The following is a 15979-nucleotide window of genomic DNA, read 5'->3' on the forward strand; positions in this document are numbered from 1 at the left end:
TTGGTAAAGTGGCAGCATCAATGGGCTCAAACGTGGCAACGATTGTGAGGTTGGCCTAGGGCCAGGCAGTGTTTCATTCTGTTGTGCCTAGGGTTACTATGAGTCGGTACTGACTCGATGGTACCTAATAACAACAACAACAATGCCATATCTGTGGCTACAACCTTGTTTGGAAGTAGGATCTTTGAAGACATTGTCAGCTAGGATTATATAAGGTCAAGGATGGGCTTGAATCGAGAAGAGACACAGACAGAAGGATGAAGGACATTATGTAATGAAGCAGCTGAAAGCTAAGGACTGCTTAGAGTCACCAAAAGCCAGGGAAGAGGCATGGAACAAGTTCTCCCACAAAGTCCCAGGGGCAATCAACATGCCTGACACCCTTGTCCTGAACTCCCAGCCTCCAGCACTATGAGAAAATGCATTGTTGTCCTTTAAAGCCTTTGTGGCACTTTGTTATAGCAACCCCAGGAAACTAAGAGTCTCACATACCCTGAATTTAATTCCTTTCCCTTTCCATGACTCTTAGTGTTAAACAACTTGATTTCTAGTTTAATTAGCTCCTGGTGTGGCGCTGTAGGATCAGCACTAGACTGTGAACCACAAGGTTGGCAGTTCAAACCCACCAGTTTCTCCTCAGAAACCCTATATGAGTCACTATGAGTCAGAAATGACCCAATAATACTTAACAACAACATACCATAAGGAGGAGTCCTGGTGTGGTGCTGTAATATGAGTGCTGGACCACAAGCTCGGTAGTTCAAACTCAGCAGCCATCCCTCAGAAACCCTATACAGGGTCACTATGAGTCAGAACCAACTTCCCTGCACTTAACAACAACAGGATAGCATAAAGGAGGCTAGCTGATTGGTACAGTTCCCTTAGACTTTGCTGTGTTAGGCACATACTTTTACGCAATCATATTGATCATGATGAATAACATCTGTAGAAAAGTTTTCATTATACATTCACAACCATGGTCTGCTCTTTAAAATGACTCTGAGTAAACATGTTAATGTCACCTAATCAGTTACCATGGTGTCTATCATGGTGACCTCATGTGCGTCAGAGTAGACCTTCACAGGGTTTTCAATGGCTGATTTGGGGGGAGTAGATAAATTCCTACTGCACCTTTAATCTAACTCAATCCTTTAGCCTTTTGTTTTCCAGCCAAGTGTGTTAACCACAGGCACCACCCAGAGACTCTGAGTTACCAAGTTAGATATTGTCTTTTGACACTCAGCATCCCTTTACACTTCTCTCCTTGTTTCCTTTTGCGTTCTAAGGGACAGAAAGGTGAAAACCATACTACCTGACTCTTTGCAGGTGGAGTTCTGGATTAGGTCTAGTTTCTGCTAATGAAATGCACTAGAGATAGGAAGAGGGAAAGGCCATCTAGTTGAGAAACAGCCCAAGATTCCAGCAAGCTCATAGACATGTTGGCCGAGGCAGGACTCCTGTTAACACTGTGTGGCACCTTGAATTTACCTGATAAGGCTTTTCTATCCAAAGTCTTCTGAATTCCCATCAAGTGATTGGGTGGGACCGTACAATTAAGGTGTACAGGACTTTAAGGCTGGGATTAGATAGTTTTGCCATCCAGCTAGGTTTAAAAGGAGCCATCTCAGAAGCAGGAACAGACAACTCCAGGACTACCCAGAAGGAAGAATATGAGTGGAACTTGAGATCCCTGCCTAGAAAAGCGATGACAGCAGAGAGTATGGCAAAGGTGCTGACAGGGAGAGACAGAGCAGCTGCGGGCTCTAGGCCCAGGGACTGAGTAAAGCTGGTGCTTAAGGGCAGGAGACTGGCTTGAAGAATGTGCTATCTGGGCATCACAGATTGGCTAAAAGATGTTTTTGTAACATTTACTTGAGCAGGTCAGAGGCAAAGAGGTCATATGGCCGAGAAGCTGAAGACAAGAGAGAGGTGTATCCACAGTATGACAGACAAGAGGCGTTCCTGACTGGAGAACTGCTGTGTCCTGTGTTGGTTCGGATCTTGAATTGTTCCGTATTCCCTTCCCTAATAAACCCCATAATTGTGGCACTTGATATGAGATTAGTGACCCCAGATGTGAAACAGTGTGATGAGAGGAATGGTTGGGGTCAGAAGAATAGAGTAATGAACGTTGTAGGATGGAGGCACATATGACCTCCAATTCACAGGAATCAGCCTGGGGCTGATTTTGAACTTGGTTCTCTTTCCCCTTGTGAAGTCAGGGGGCGTCAGACTTGGCTCCCACATGGTTTAAGCACCTGGTCTCACCACCACTTTCATGGTGTTAACAGCCGAGGAAGCTACTGTCTAATCCAACATCCAGAGTCAGAAATGAAATCCAGGGACTTCTGATCCCATGACCATTAAGTCTCTTGAGGACAGTGAAGCCCCCACAGAGAAAATAAACAAAGGACATGCAATTGCCTAGTGACAGAGCTGCCTCCGCCCCAAGTCATGGATAAGACCATTGTTCTCCATTATGTCATGGACACCTTCATAACAGCATGCAGGCTCTTCTCCATACAAATGTGCCTGTCCAGTCCAGCGCTACCAGGAGCCAAGAATCCCAAAGTAGCAAGGTCCCCATCCCCTGTGGATGTAAACTAGTTTTGAAATAAGGGTCTAGTTTGTTATGGCAATGAAATGATACCAGTGTAGGGTGATGGTTGAGATTTTGTATCAACTGGCTGGGCCAAGAGTCTCCGGCTTGACATTTCTCTACAGATGTAATATGACAGTTGTGCATGCAGTCATTCCCCGTGATGTGGTCTGATGTGATCAGCCCTGGTCTGAAGTAAGGGACTCAGGGTGGGATATGTCATTCTTACTCAGGTCATGGTCCTGATTCCATGTATTGGGAATTTCCTCAAGGGTGTGGCTTGCACTCAATATATATGAGTTCCTGGCACAGCTCTCTAGCTTTTTTGCTTGCTCTGGATCCTGCAACTGATCTTTTGTTCTTGGTACTTGAGATACCATCTTGCCATTCTGCCTGCCGATCTTTGGTTTGTCAATGCCCACAGCTTGCGAGCCAGCAGCCTGCTATCTGACCTGCAGTTCTTGGGTTCATCAGTGAGAATGCTCCTTAGGAGTGAGAATGTCAAGACTTTGTCTCTTGTACTTTGGACATGTTATCAGGAGGACCTAGTCCCTGGAGAAGGACATTATGCTTGGTTAAATAAATATGGGCGAGGGGGACAGTCAGAGCCTCCAAAGGCATCAAACTAGAGTCAGAACCTTCCCAGTGGCCTTCTTAAGAGAACTTCTTTATGACCATTATGTGGCATTTATAAATGCTTTAAATCACTCGTGAATGCTTTATCCAGAGTCCTGGTGTGGTGCTGTGGGTTAATGTGCTAGTCTGCAAATCCATTTGAACTGCAAGGTCGGTGGTTCAAGTTCAGCAGCTGTTCCTCGGAAACCCTACACAGGGCCGCTATGGGTCAGAACTGACTCGATGGCACTTAACAACAACAACAATGCTTTATCCTTAGACTTCTGGGACCCCATCTAGAATACATCTACTGTTGGCCCCTCGGGCATCGCAGAAACATCTCAGTCTCACAACTCCTCTGGGTAGCTATTCCCCACTTCATTCACAGCTGTACAAACCTCCCATTGAAAGTACTGAAAACTACACATGCCTTTGAATCTCTTACTTCCGGCTTGGTGGAGATAGACTATAAAATGTTTTGACAAGAGATCGGGGGTGTTGATGATGCTGGTCTTGGCACTTTGGGGGAGCAGTCATCACATTTATCAACAAATATGTTAGCAACAGATGGAAACAGGAGTCTTTAGAATGAGCCTAGTTAATGAAGAAGACAAATTCACACTAATGGAGGGATTGCCTGTGTTAGACAGCCGTGGTTGGGTTGGTTCCAATTCAACAGAACTAAGCATTACCTAGTCCCTTGTCATCCTCACAGGCACTGCCATCTTCCAGTCTATCATGCAGCTATTGTGTCTATCCAATCTGCTCTTTTAAACCACACAGTGTGTGATATTTTGTTATGGCAGCCAACAGAAACCAATATACTAGAGAACCAAGTGTCACATCCCCGAGAGCTCATACAGAACACAGGGGCCCAGACAACTGAAGCAGGACAGTTGATATTTATCAAGTTCTCCAGGTGATTCTGATAAGACCATATCCTAAGAGTCATCAACTTAGAGAGCCTTACTATTGAAAGTATGAAGTTGTCAAGGATTTCATTTTACTTCAATTCACAATCAGCAGCCCGGAAGGCAACAGTCAAGACATCAAACAACATATTGCATTGGGTAAACCTTTAAAGAATCAAGATAGGACTTTGAGGAGTAAGGATACGTTGACCAGAGATACGGTCTTTTCAGTCACCTCATAAGCACATGAAAGATGGACAATGAATAAGCAAGACTGAAGAATTGACGCCGTTGAATTATGGTGTTGGCAAAGAACATTGCATATTCTATGGACTTCCAGAAGAACAAACAAATCTGTCTTGGAAGGAGTACAATCAGAATGCTCCTTAGAAGCCAGGATGGCAAGACTTTGCCTCTCAGACGTTGGATAGATCAGGAGAAATCATTCACTGGAAAGGATATTGTGCTTGGTAAAGTGGAGGTTCAGCAAAGTAGAGGAAGATGGATAGACACAGTGTCTACAATGAGCTCAAATATAACAATTATTGTGAGGATGGAACAGGACCAGACAATGAATGGTTTGATCTGTTGTACACTATGAGTCAGAATTGGTTTGACAGTCCCTAAAAACAACATTCTTCATTCTTCTTAGATCAACCATCAACACTCAAGGAAGCATCAGTCAAGAAATCAAACAACATATTGCACTAGGCAAATCTGCTGCACAAGACCTTTTTAAAGTGTTGAAGAGCAAAGATGTCAGCTTGAGGACTAAGGTGCACCTGACCCAAGCCATGGTATTTTCAATAACCTCATATGCATGCGAAAACTGGACAGTGAATAAGAAAGACCGTAGAAGAATTGATGCTTTTGAGTTATGGTGTTGGAGGAGAATATTGAAAGTGTCATGGGCTGCCAAAAGAACCAACAGATCTGTGTTGGAAAAAGTGCAGCCACAGTGCTCCTTGGAGGCCAAGATGGCCAAACTTAGTCTCTCATACTTTGGACATATTGTCAGGAGGGACCAGTCTCTGGAAAAGGATATGATGTTTGGTAAGGTGGAGGTCAGAGAAAAAGAGGATGACACTCAGAGAGATGGATTGGCAAAGTGGCAGCATCATGGGCTCAAGCGTGGCAACGATTGTGAAATTGGCAGTATTTTGTTCTGCTGTGCATAAGGTAGCTATGAGTCAGTACCAACTCAATGGCACCTAACAACAACAACAGCAACACTCTAAGTATGGTCCACGAACCAGCAGCGTAGGCTTTACTTGGGAGCTTATCAGAAACACAGAATTTCTAGACCTGCCTGTGCCCTCCCGCATCAGAATCTGCATTGTAACAAGCCCCCGGAGAATCTGTATGCACAGAATCTGGTGCAGTCCTTGCCGGAAGACTTAGAGGGTTATCAGTTACTTACCTTCAGCTTGTCAGCTACACACGATCTCCTTTGATTCTCAGGGCAAAGTTGGGAGTAGGATACCATTTTGCTTATTTTACAGAGGAAGACATTGAGGCTCAGAGAAATGAGTGACTTTTCCAGAGTCACGTGCTTGATATTGGGGACCCAAGGTTTTCCAACCCTAGACCTCATACTTACCCCCACTACTGCTGTTTGTCCTCATACCAGAATGTGAATGACGATGTTTTCAGACATGATACTATCAAATATGTTGGATTCAACTTACCATGGTAGGTTGTAGACAAGGACATTTACACAGTTGTTCATCCATCAGGGTTGAAGCAAAACCCATTTTCTACCCGTTGGTGTGAAGCCGATCTGACTTATAGCAACCCTGTAGGATGGAGTCGAGCTTCCCCATGGGGTTCCAAGGCTGTAATCTTGATGGAATCAGACTACCTCATCTTTCTCCCATGGAGGGAGCAGTTGGTGGGCTCGAACCGCTGATAATTTGGTTAGCATCGAAATGCTTGATTACTGTCCACCCTAAAATCCAACTCAGCACCAGCCCCACTCCCCAGTGATGGTCATAGCCAGCTTACCATGTTCATCCAGTAGGATGTTGTCGGGTTTGATGTCTCTGCAAAAGAAAAAAAAAAAAGCACAGACTGTGATTTCCGGGGCTGACCCATGAGTACATAGACAATCCCTGTGTTTTAGGTCAAATCCCTGCCAACACCTGTGAGCTTATCTCACCCCAGGGTGAGGTCCTCAGATAGGAAGCAGGAGATGGATGATAGGGAGAACCTCTCCTCTTCCTTCTCTTTCTTGGAATTGTTTGGGATCTCATCCCTGGATAGTCTAACAGTTTCTGACCTTTCAACTCCCATGACAATAATCACAATGTTGTTTCTAGGTGTCATTGAGTTGCCTCAGAACCAACTCATGTGACAATAGAGCTGCCCTGCAGGCTTCTCTACTCCATCAGCTTTAAGCAGACGACCAGCTCGTCCTCCCTAGAAGCCGTTGGGTAAGTTCAAACCACCAACCTCTTGGTTAGCAGCCAAGTGCTTAAGCATCAGACCATCAGAAGCCCATAGTGATGACAACAGTGGTCGCAGATGTAATGACCGGTGCACACTTGGTCCAGGTCAACGGGTGTAGGCTCTTTCCCACCCCGGTGTTGTTTAACCCTCCCCAAATTGCCGCACTAGGATGTCAGAGTCTCCATGTTACTCATCCAGGTCTGATGTCAGCAACGTGAGGCCCGTGGGCCAGATCCTACCCTCAGTGTTTTTCTGTATGACCTGTGAACTAGCAATGGCATATTCATCTTTAAAGGACTGTAAAATAAAACAAAATGAAAAGAGCCCCCCAAATGCAGGAAGGTCTTACAGAGAAGCTAGGTGACTTGCAAATCCAAAATATTTATTGTCTGTCCTGTTACAGCTTGAACTATGTGTCTCCCACAAAAGAAAGCTGTGGGTGAATGCGCTGGACTGCAAAGTTGGTTTGAGCCACAGGGTCGGTGGTTCAAGCTCACCATCTGCTCCTTGCAAATCCTATCTATACAGGGTCGCTATGGGTCGGAGCCAACTCAATGGCACTTAACAACAATACCTATGAATGTGACCTGTTTGGAAATGGGGCTTTTTTGTTGTTGTTATGGTGGTTGGTGGTTATGTACCCTGGAGTTGGTTCCTACTCATAGAGACTGTATATAGGGTTTCTGAGGCTGTAAATCTTTACAGGAGCAGAAAGCCTCATCTTTCTCCCTTAAAGTGGCAGGTGGATTTGAACTGCTGACCTTGCAGTTAACAGCCCAATTCATAACCACTATACTAGCAGTGTAAGGTGGTACTGTGTAAGGTAGATCCTAAACCCAATCCCTTCTGTGTTCATTGTTAAATGCTGCAGAGTAGGTTCTGACCCATAGTGACCCTGTATGGGGTTTCAGAGGAATGGCTGGTGGGTGTGACCTGCTGATCTTGCAGTTAGCAGTTCAGTGCTTATCCTACAGTGCCACACTGGGACTCCAGTCACTTCTCTGTAGTGTTGTGTAATGAAGAGAAAACAGACACAGAGAGACATATGGGTATGGGAGGGAAGAAGGACAGACACCAAGTGTGAGGATCTGTCTGCAGATCAAAAACCATCTAGAAATGCCCGGGGCTACAGAAACAGACTAAAACAAGGACAGACCTTCCGATAGAGTGGACACAGAGAGAACATTGTCCCCTGTACACTCCTGAACTCTGGAACTGTAAGATATTAAATTTCTGTTCTTTAAGGTCAAGAACACTTTAAGGAGTGTTTTTGCTACAGCCATCCTAGCTAACTAAGACTTGGCTCTGTCCAGAGAGAGTGTTAATTTCCTGGGGTAGGGTACCACATACAGTGAGTCACATGCAGCAAAGTCTGGCCCGGAGCCTGGGACTGTCCTGCTCTCCATCCCTGTCTTGGTCTCCTAGAGCTGCTATAACAAAAAGTACCAAGAGTGGGGTACCTTCAAAAACAGACATCTACTTATCATGGTTCAGGAAGCTAGAAATCTGAGGTTTTACTTCGTCGATTTTAGCTTTTAGTAGCTATGGTAACCCTGAACTTGTAGACTCATCTGTACATGTGTCCGTCCTCCTATAGCATCTTCCCCTCCTGTGTCTCTCTGTCTATTCTGTTGTTTGTAACAGAATCATTAGCTTTAGGACCCCCACTACTCCCGCATGGCCTCATGAACATAACAAAGGGAAACCCTACTTCCAAACAGGGTCCTATTGAGAGGCATAACACATATTTTGGGAGGACACGGTTCAATCCTTCACAATTGTCCAAGTTCCCAACCCAGGGGCTCAGCTTTCTTCACCTCTGCACCCCATGCCTGGCACCATGCCTGGTACCAGAGGGTGTGAGGGAAGCATTGGCAAGAACAGGAAGAAAAGAATAAAGCAAAATGAAGTGCAACCTTTGAAAAACTTAACTGACTTATCTAACCCCAATTTTATTTACTTGCACATATTTTCTGAGTACTGTATTAAAACCATAGATTTTAGAAATACATGCCTCACTCTTTTTATAATATATTTCAAATCTGCTGAGGCTAACGAGTGCTTTCTTCCAAATAAAAAGCCATTGCATCTGAGGTACATTTAAGGTTAATTCCACCTGAAAACGCTCTATGGTTATTTGTAACAATGCCATGCAATCAACGGTTATGGGGATGAAAGATACATGAAATCTATAGATATTTAAATATATATACAATTTTGTCTTCATTGGGACTTAAAAAACAAACACCCAACATGAATATTTATAAGCATTCAGTAAACACGTATGCTTCCTGACAGACCCATGAAACATCAATGATGAGAAAAGATAATTTATGGAATCATTTAAGAAGCCTGATTGTCATTGTTCTTATTGTATGTGAGCCAGTGAGTGAGTTCGGATTCACAGCATTTCCAGGAGTGCCTGGTGGGTTTGAACCACCACCTCTGCGGGTAGTAGTCCAGCGTTAATTGTACGAGAGCGCCACACCAGGGCTCAAGGAGTCCCTTGGGGAGCATACATATGAGAACTGGCCCAACAAAGGTAGAAGACCCACAGTCTTCAGAAACTGGATCCCTGCCCATGACATCTCTCTGCAGAACTTCTGGAGAGAAGGGAGAATAAAACATGCGTCAAGAATCAAGATACAGCAGTACTTTTCAAGTCATCCCTTATTATATCACTAGGTCAAAAGTGGTTTGGTGGTGACGTTCCTGTCTCCCATCAGATTGTTGTTGTTGTGTTATGTGCCGCTGAGTCAGTTCCGACCCATAGTGACCCTGTACAGGGTTTCCGAGGCTGTACATCTTTATGGGAGCAGAAAGCTTTATCTTTCTCCCACGGAGCAGCTGGTAGTTTCGAACCGCTGACCTTGAGGTTTGCAGCCTGATTCGTAACCACTACACTATGTTAGATGCTGTCAAGTTGGTACCCACTGCCCTGCCATCGTCATTCTGTTGGAACTGATTGTTGACTCAATCCACCTCACAGACGGTCTTCTTCTTTTTCACAGACCTTCCTTCTACTTTGTCAAGCATCGTGTCCTTCTCCAGAGACTGGGTCCTTCTGATGACTTGTCTGAAGTATGTGAGACAAAGCCTCACCGTCCTGGCTGGTTTGATTCCTGGACCACTGTCCCTCATGGACAGCCACGAGCCATCAGTGGGTGTTGTTGTGAGGTTGCACAGTGTTCAGCAGAGCTTCCAGACTAAGATGCACTGAACGTTAGCCAGTGAAAACCAAATGGACCACAATAGGGCGTTGTCTGCTGCCATGCTGAAAGATGAGCCCTCTAGGCTGGAAGACACTCAAAAGACACAGCGGCCACAACAAGACTTGAGCACACCAACAATTGGGAACAGGGTACAAGATGGGACAACATTTTCTTCTGTTGTACGTGGGGTCACCATGAGTCAGAACTAACTAACAACAAAAGTAGTAACAACCACAACTTCATGTAGGTGGTCAGGGACAGTCTCTCAGGAGAGGTGGTACTTAGGTGTGATTATGTTACATTGTATAAGAGGGCTTCAAAAAATTCTTGGGAACATTCCATTGTTTTTTAATTTCATTTTTTCCCAAGACTTTTAGAAGTCCCCTCGTATATTACTCCATCTTAGCAGACTGGGGGCAGTGAGACCCTTGCCAGGAATGATCCTTGTGGCACAGAGCTGCAGGTGGTGCTAGGGGCTGAGAGTGCCCACCAGCTGACAGCCAGCAAGGGAACGAGGACTTCAGTCCTGCAGCTACAAGGAGCTGCATTTTGCCAACGACCAGGTGAGCTTGGAAGAGCAACCCGAGTTTCAGAAAGGCATGCAGCTTTTCAGTGGATCCTTGTAGATCCACTGAGTTGTAACCTTGTGAATTCCTGGACTAAGCAGTCAGCAAAATGGGGAAATAAATGTGGAGTTCTGGTGTGGCGCTGTAGGAGAAGTGCTGGATCACTGGATTGGTTTAAACCCCAGGGTCGGCTGTGCAAACTCACCAGCTGCCCCTCAGAAACCCTATGTAGGGTCTCTTTGAGTCTGAACTGACTGGATGACACTTACAACAACAAGAGGACCTTGTTATGCACCCATTGAGAATGAATACACGAGCTTGTGGACCATGGGTAACGTACTCAAAACCTTTTCCGAGAATAATAATATCTTCCTCTGTTTCGCTATCCTGAGATGATGAGACAAAATTTGTTCAAGGCTTAGCAAACCCAGCTGAGGAGCAAATAGTGAACATGCTCTAACCAATAGACTGGAGGTTCAAGCCCACCCACAGACACCTGGAGAGAAAGCCCTGCAGAGCGCAGTTCTACTCTGACACACACACAGGGGTATCATGAATCAGAATCAAAGGTTTTGTTTCTTCTAGTCTAGCATAACTCCCGGTATATAAGAAATGCTCAAACAAATGATGGTGATGTTTAAAAGGGCTGCGGAAAACTCAAGGGACAAATTCGTAAGCTTTAAGGGAAGGAAATCAGGCCTCTATTCCTATGAGAATCGTTGGGCAGAATCCTGCAAAGTCGCCAGAAGGAGATAGTGTGTCTGGTCACTTGGGATTGAATAAGAATAGCATTTATTAGCAAAGCATCTTATCGGGGCCTTGAGGTTAGCTGGTGGCCGCAGTTCATTTCCCACACTGATCGTATCACGTTTCTGGTGCGTCATCCCTTGCACACGGGCTCCTACATTCAGAAAGGGATCTGCAGTGTGGTGAGGACAGGAAGGGTCATGAGGATGTTTTCTGAGGATGGGCCGTGATTTCATGGAGAGACGAGAGAACACTATGATACAAAGTATGCAGGAGGGGCTACAAAACCCGGGCTTGCTCTTTCATCATCCCTGACCCCAAAGAAAGCAAAGTCTAAAATGTCAGTGGGGCTGTTTTAGAGAAGGGCACCAAAAGGGTGCTGACCCCGTAGGGCCAGAAGGTGCGGGGTGGATTCTGAGACATTTCTGCATGAGCAGCCCCTGCAGGGAGTTTCTTAGTAAAGACAAAGATGAACACAGTGGGAAAAAAGCCATGCTTGAGGAATGAACATCTGTGGGTGTTCTACCCTTAGGGAAGGAAACACGTTGTTGTCAGCTATTACTGAGTTGGCCCATGCACCACAGAACAAAACACTGCCTGGTCCTACACTATCTCTGTGACCGGTGTGGGCCCAAGCATTATGGTCCAGAAGGTTCCCAGAGGCTACTTTGGAAGAAGGACTTATTTTCCACCTGGAAGTGCCACTGGAATCTGTCCAGCAGTGGCTGGGAATGAAGTAGATACCTGTCCTGAAATCAGCTGACCTTACGTAAAACAGATCGCCATTCACAATGTGGACGGGCCTTGTCCAATCAGTTGAAGCCCTTCTGAGCAAGAAGGGAGTTTCCATGGGGTCTGCTCTGCCCCCAGACCATAAATAGACCTGTTTCCTTCAATTTTAACTCTTCCTGTCACCTGAATTACAGGCTCTGGGACAGAAGACTGTAGGAATCTCTAGCCTGTCATGTGATCTATGCATTTTGGGGCACAAGACTGCAGGAATCGTCAACCTGTGGCCTGATCTATAGATTCTGGATTTACCAGCCCCCACAATCTAGTGAGCCAATTTATTAACAAATTTTGGAAGCCCATTCACTCTACTGGGGTGGATATTCCTTCTAGATAACAAATCACCATCACCACCACTGCTGCGGAGTCGATTGGTACTCATAGTGACCTTGAGGTTGGTAGTCAAACGCTTAACCCTGCCACAATCCTCCAAGGCAGCATTACTACTGTTTTATTGGTGAAGAAAATACGATTTTTGGACACATGCAGGCAGAGACAAGACCTATTCTCAAGTTTCCAGGTATCTGTCTGGTTGGGGAGTGGATCTGAAAGACACGTGCTTTAGATGCAACAGTTGGTCTTTCTGTGTGCAGAAGAAAGAAGAGGGATGAGCATTTAAGAGGCTTGGAATCAATTGGTCCAGTGGACCAATGAAGCAGATGAACATTGGTCTCCATGATTCTGAGACCAGAAGATCTAGATGGGGCCCGGGTACCACTACCAACTGCTCTCAAAGGGATCACGTTAGAATGTTCCAGACACAGCAAGAGACAATGTGGAACAAAACTCAGTTATAAAAGGCTTACTGGTCAGAAAGAGACCTGAAGGACACTGATAATATGACCTTCAGCCACTCTTCACGTCTGGATTGGGACTTGTCCTCATGGTATATAGCGTGGTCAACAACGTTAGTAAAGTATGCTTCTGATAGGATAGCCAACCATTCAAACAAAAGGACAACATTTGCCTAGTGACAAGGTTCAGAGGGGCTGGGAAGGAGGGTGGAATGGAAATAGGGACCACAGGGAGGAAGTGGGTTAACTGTGGTGCATGGTGGGATTGTAAGTATTGAGTGTGTGATTTGTGGAATGTAAAGCTGATGATTGGCTCTATAAACATTCATTCAACTCACAATAAAAAGTTTCAAAAAGAGAAAACGCGAGTTAGAGTTCCCAGAGTTTTAAACAAACCAAAACTGAGACCCCGCTGTTGTCTGCTCAATTCCAAGACAAGAATGGGGGCTTGTCTCTGCCGACATGTGTCCAAAAATCGTATTTTCTTCACCAAGAACACAGGAGTGACCCGACAGAAGTGAGTAGCACTGCCCCATCGGGTTTCTGAGACTGCAAATTTTTATGAGAGCACACGGCCTCATCTTTCTCCTATGGAGAAGCTGGTGCATTTGAACTGCTGACCTTTGGGTTTGCATCCAGTTGCTTAAACCACTGTGCCACTGACTTCCAAACCAGGCAGTAATAATTCTAGGCACCTGCTTACAATAAATATCTGACTTGATTTAAAATAGCATAGGAGCCCTGGTGTGGCACTGTGGGTCAATGTGCTGGACTGCAAGGTCAGTTTGAGTGACAAGATCAGTGGTTCAAACCCACCAGTTGCTCCTTGGAAACTATACAGGGTTGCTATGAGTGAGAACTGACTTGACGACACTTAACAAGAACAACAAAGGCTCATTGGGAGTCCTGGTGTGGCGCTGTTGGATCAGCACTGGACTGTTAACCACAAGGTTGGTGGTTCAAATCCACCAACTATACAGGGTTGCTATGAGTCAGAACTGACTAGATGGCACATAACAACAAAAATGCTTCATTTAGGATGACAGCCACTGACAAAGCCATAGTCCTTTTTTTTAAACAATCACAGTGGCCTCACAAAGAAGAATTCTGACCCTACACCTCCTCCGTAAGAATCTCCTCAGCGGCCCACAGGTTTGGAGACCATTCTCCAGTGTCCACGTTCCAGTTGTTGTTATGTGCCATGCAGTCAGTTCTGATTCATAGCGACCCTTTACAGGGTCTCCAAGGCTGTAAATCTTTATGGGAGCAGAGAGCCTCATCTTTCTCCCGTAGAACAGCTGGTAGTTTCGAACTGCTGACCTTGCGGTTCACAGCCCAATTCGTAACCACTACACTACCAGAGCTCCTTAGAATCATTTCAGTAGAATCTCCAAAATATAGTGAGGTCTGAGACGTGGGTGTCAACGTCTACACTTGCCAATGAAGGGCACTGAAGATGCCAAGGTGTTGCAAGCAGTGACCATGTTCAGCTGCTACTGAAAAGTTGCAGGTTCCAGTCTACCTAGAGACATCTTGAAGAAAGTCCTAGTGGAGCACCACAGGTGGCCTAGGGTGGCCAGGCCACAGGTGAAGAAGGCTGGACTGAGAAGCTACAGCTGGGAGACCCAGAAGGAATGCTCATGGAAGGAATGGTCTTTGGATGAGTGCTTTCAAATGTTTGTCCCCAGGTGGACCACATGGTGACTGACCTTCACGCCCAAATTTCATCTTTCCAACTCTCTCTTGGGTAAAAATGACTTCTCTCCCTAGCTCCTCTGTAGCTATGATTTTTTGGATACATTTTAGACATGTTTTCTGAAGGGACCAGTCCATGGAGAAGGACATCTTGCTGGGGAAAGTAGAGGTCAACAAAAAGAGGAAGACCCCCCCAGGGAGATGGATTGGCACAGTGGCTGCTGGAACAATGGGCTCAGATATGACAAGAGCCATGAGGACGGCCCAGGAGTGGGCAGTGTTTTGTTCTGTAGTAAGACTCACTGGACGGCATTTAACAACAACAACAACATGTTGCTGAATGAAACCCACAACTCAACCTATTGCGTTCAAGTAGATCATGATAAGCTAGTGCGTCCCAGAGCACACCTGTGCTCCCTAGAGAGTTCGTGGCTGTACTTGTTACAGAAGGAAATCACCAGAACTTTCTTTTGTGGCATAGCTGGGTGGGGCGGAATCACCAACCTTTAACTGAGTTGTTGTTGTTGTTGCTAACTGCTACCAGTCCGTTTCAACTTATAGCAGCCCCGTAGAGGGTCTCTGAGTTGTGGCTGGTGCGTCGGAACTGCTGACTTGGCAGTTGAAACCTACCTTGCGGTCCAGAGTCACACCACTAATGTTATTATTGTCAATAGCTGAGTGCAAACCATCTGCACCATCTAGAGGCCTTTTACATTGCCCATGTATGATAAGGCTAACCAAGTGAGTGACCACCTCCTGGTCACTCCATGTGAGTCTGAGTAGAACTGTACTCGGTAGGGTTAACAAGGCTTGATGTATCAGAAAGAGATCTCCATACCCTATAGCTGAGGCCCTTTTGGTAGATTTGAACTGCCAACATTTCAGTTGTTATTAAATGCTGTCAAGTCGGTTCCAACTCACAGCAACCCTGCATAGGGTTTCCAAGTAGGAGCTGGTAGGTTGGAACTGCCGACCTGGGGCTTAGTTTTCAGTGCCACATGAGACCTCCATCCTTTCAGTCAGAAGCTAAGAATCTAACAGTTTGCATCATCTAAGAACTCAATCTCGTTTTTAACCCCTTGTCACTGAGTCTATTCTGACTCAGGACAACCTGCAAGGACAGAGTAGAGCTGCCCCATAGGTGTTCCCAAGACTGTAATCTTTACAGAAGCAGACTGCCTTGTTTTCCTCCCACAGAGGAACTGGTGGATTCAAGTCACTGACTTTTTGGTTAGCAGCCAGCCACTCTTCCATTGTTGTGGTTGTTAAGTGCTGTCATGTCAGTTCTGACCCATTGTTGTTGTTAGGTGCCATCGAGTCATTACCAACTCATAGCGAGCCAGAATGAACACTGCCCTCAGCCGATCTCACCATAATTGTCACATTTGAGGCCATTGCTGCTAACACTGTGCCAATCCACCTCCTTGGGGGTCTTCCTCTTTTTCTCTGACCCTCCACCTTACCAAACATGATATCCTTCTCCAGTGACAGGTCCCCACTGACAATATATCTGAAGTATGAGAGATGAAGTCTGGCCATCTTGCCTCCAGGGAGCATTCTGGTTGTATTTCTTCCAACACAGATTGGTTTGTTCTTTTGGCAG

The 15979-nt window shown here is 45.5% G+C and overlaps 1 protein-coding gene across 1 annotated transcript in view; it reads right to left on the reverse strand.

Annotated features, from left to right (window-relative positions):
- The window catches only part of STK32B (serine/threonine kinase 32B), a 350856-nt gene that overhangs the window by 70698 nt on the left and 264179 nt on the right, over positions 1 to 15979 (reverse strand). Inside the window, exon 4 of the mRNA XM_006874118.1 lies at positions 6130 to 6167. Coding sequence (XP_006874180.1) covers positions 6130 to 6167 — 38 coding nt within the window. The remainder of the gene's footprint in view (positions 1 to 6129; positions 6168 to 15979) is intronic.

Source organism: Chrysochloris asiatica, unplaced genomic scaffold, assembly GCF_000296735.1.
Source record: "Chrysochloris asiatica unplaced genomic scaffold, ChrAsi1.0 scaffold00262, whole genome shotgun sequence".
In the NCBI taxonomy this organism is placed as follows: domain Eukaryota; kingdom Metazoa; phylum Chordata; class Mammalia; order Afrosoricida; family Chrysochloridae; genus Chrysochloris; species Chrysochloris asiatica.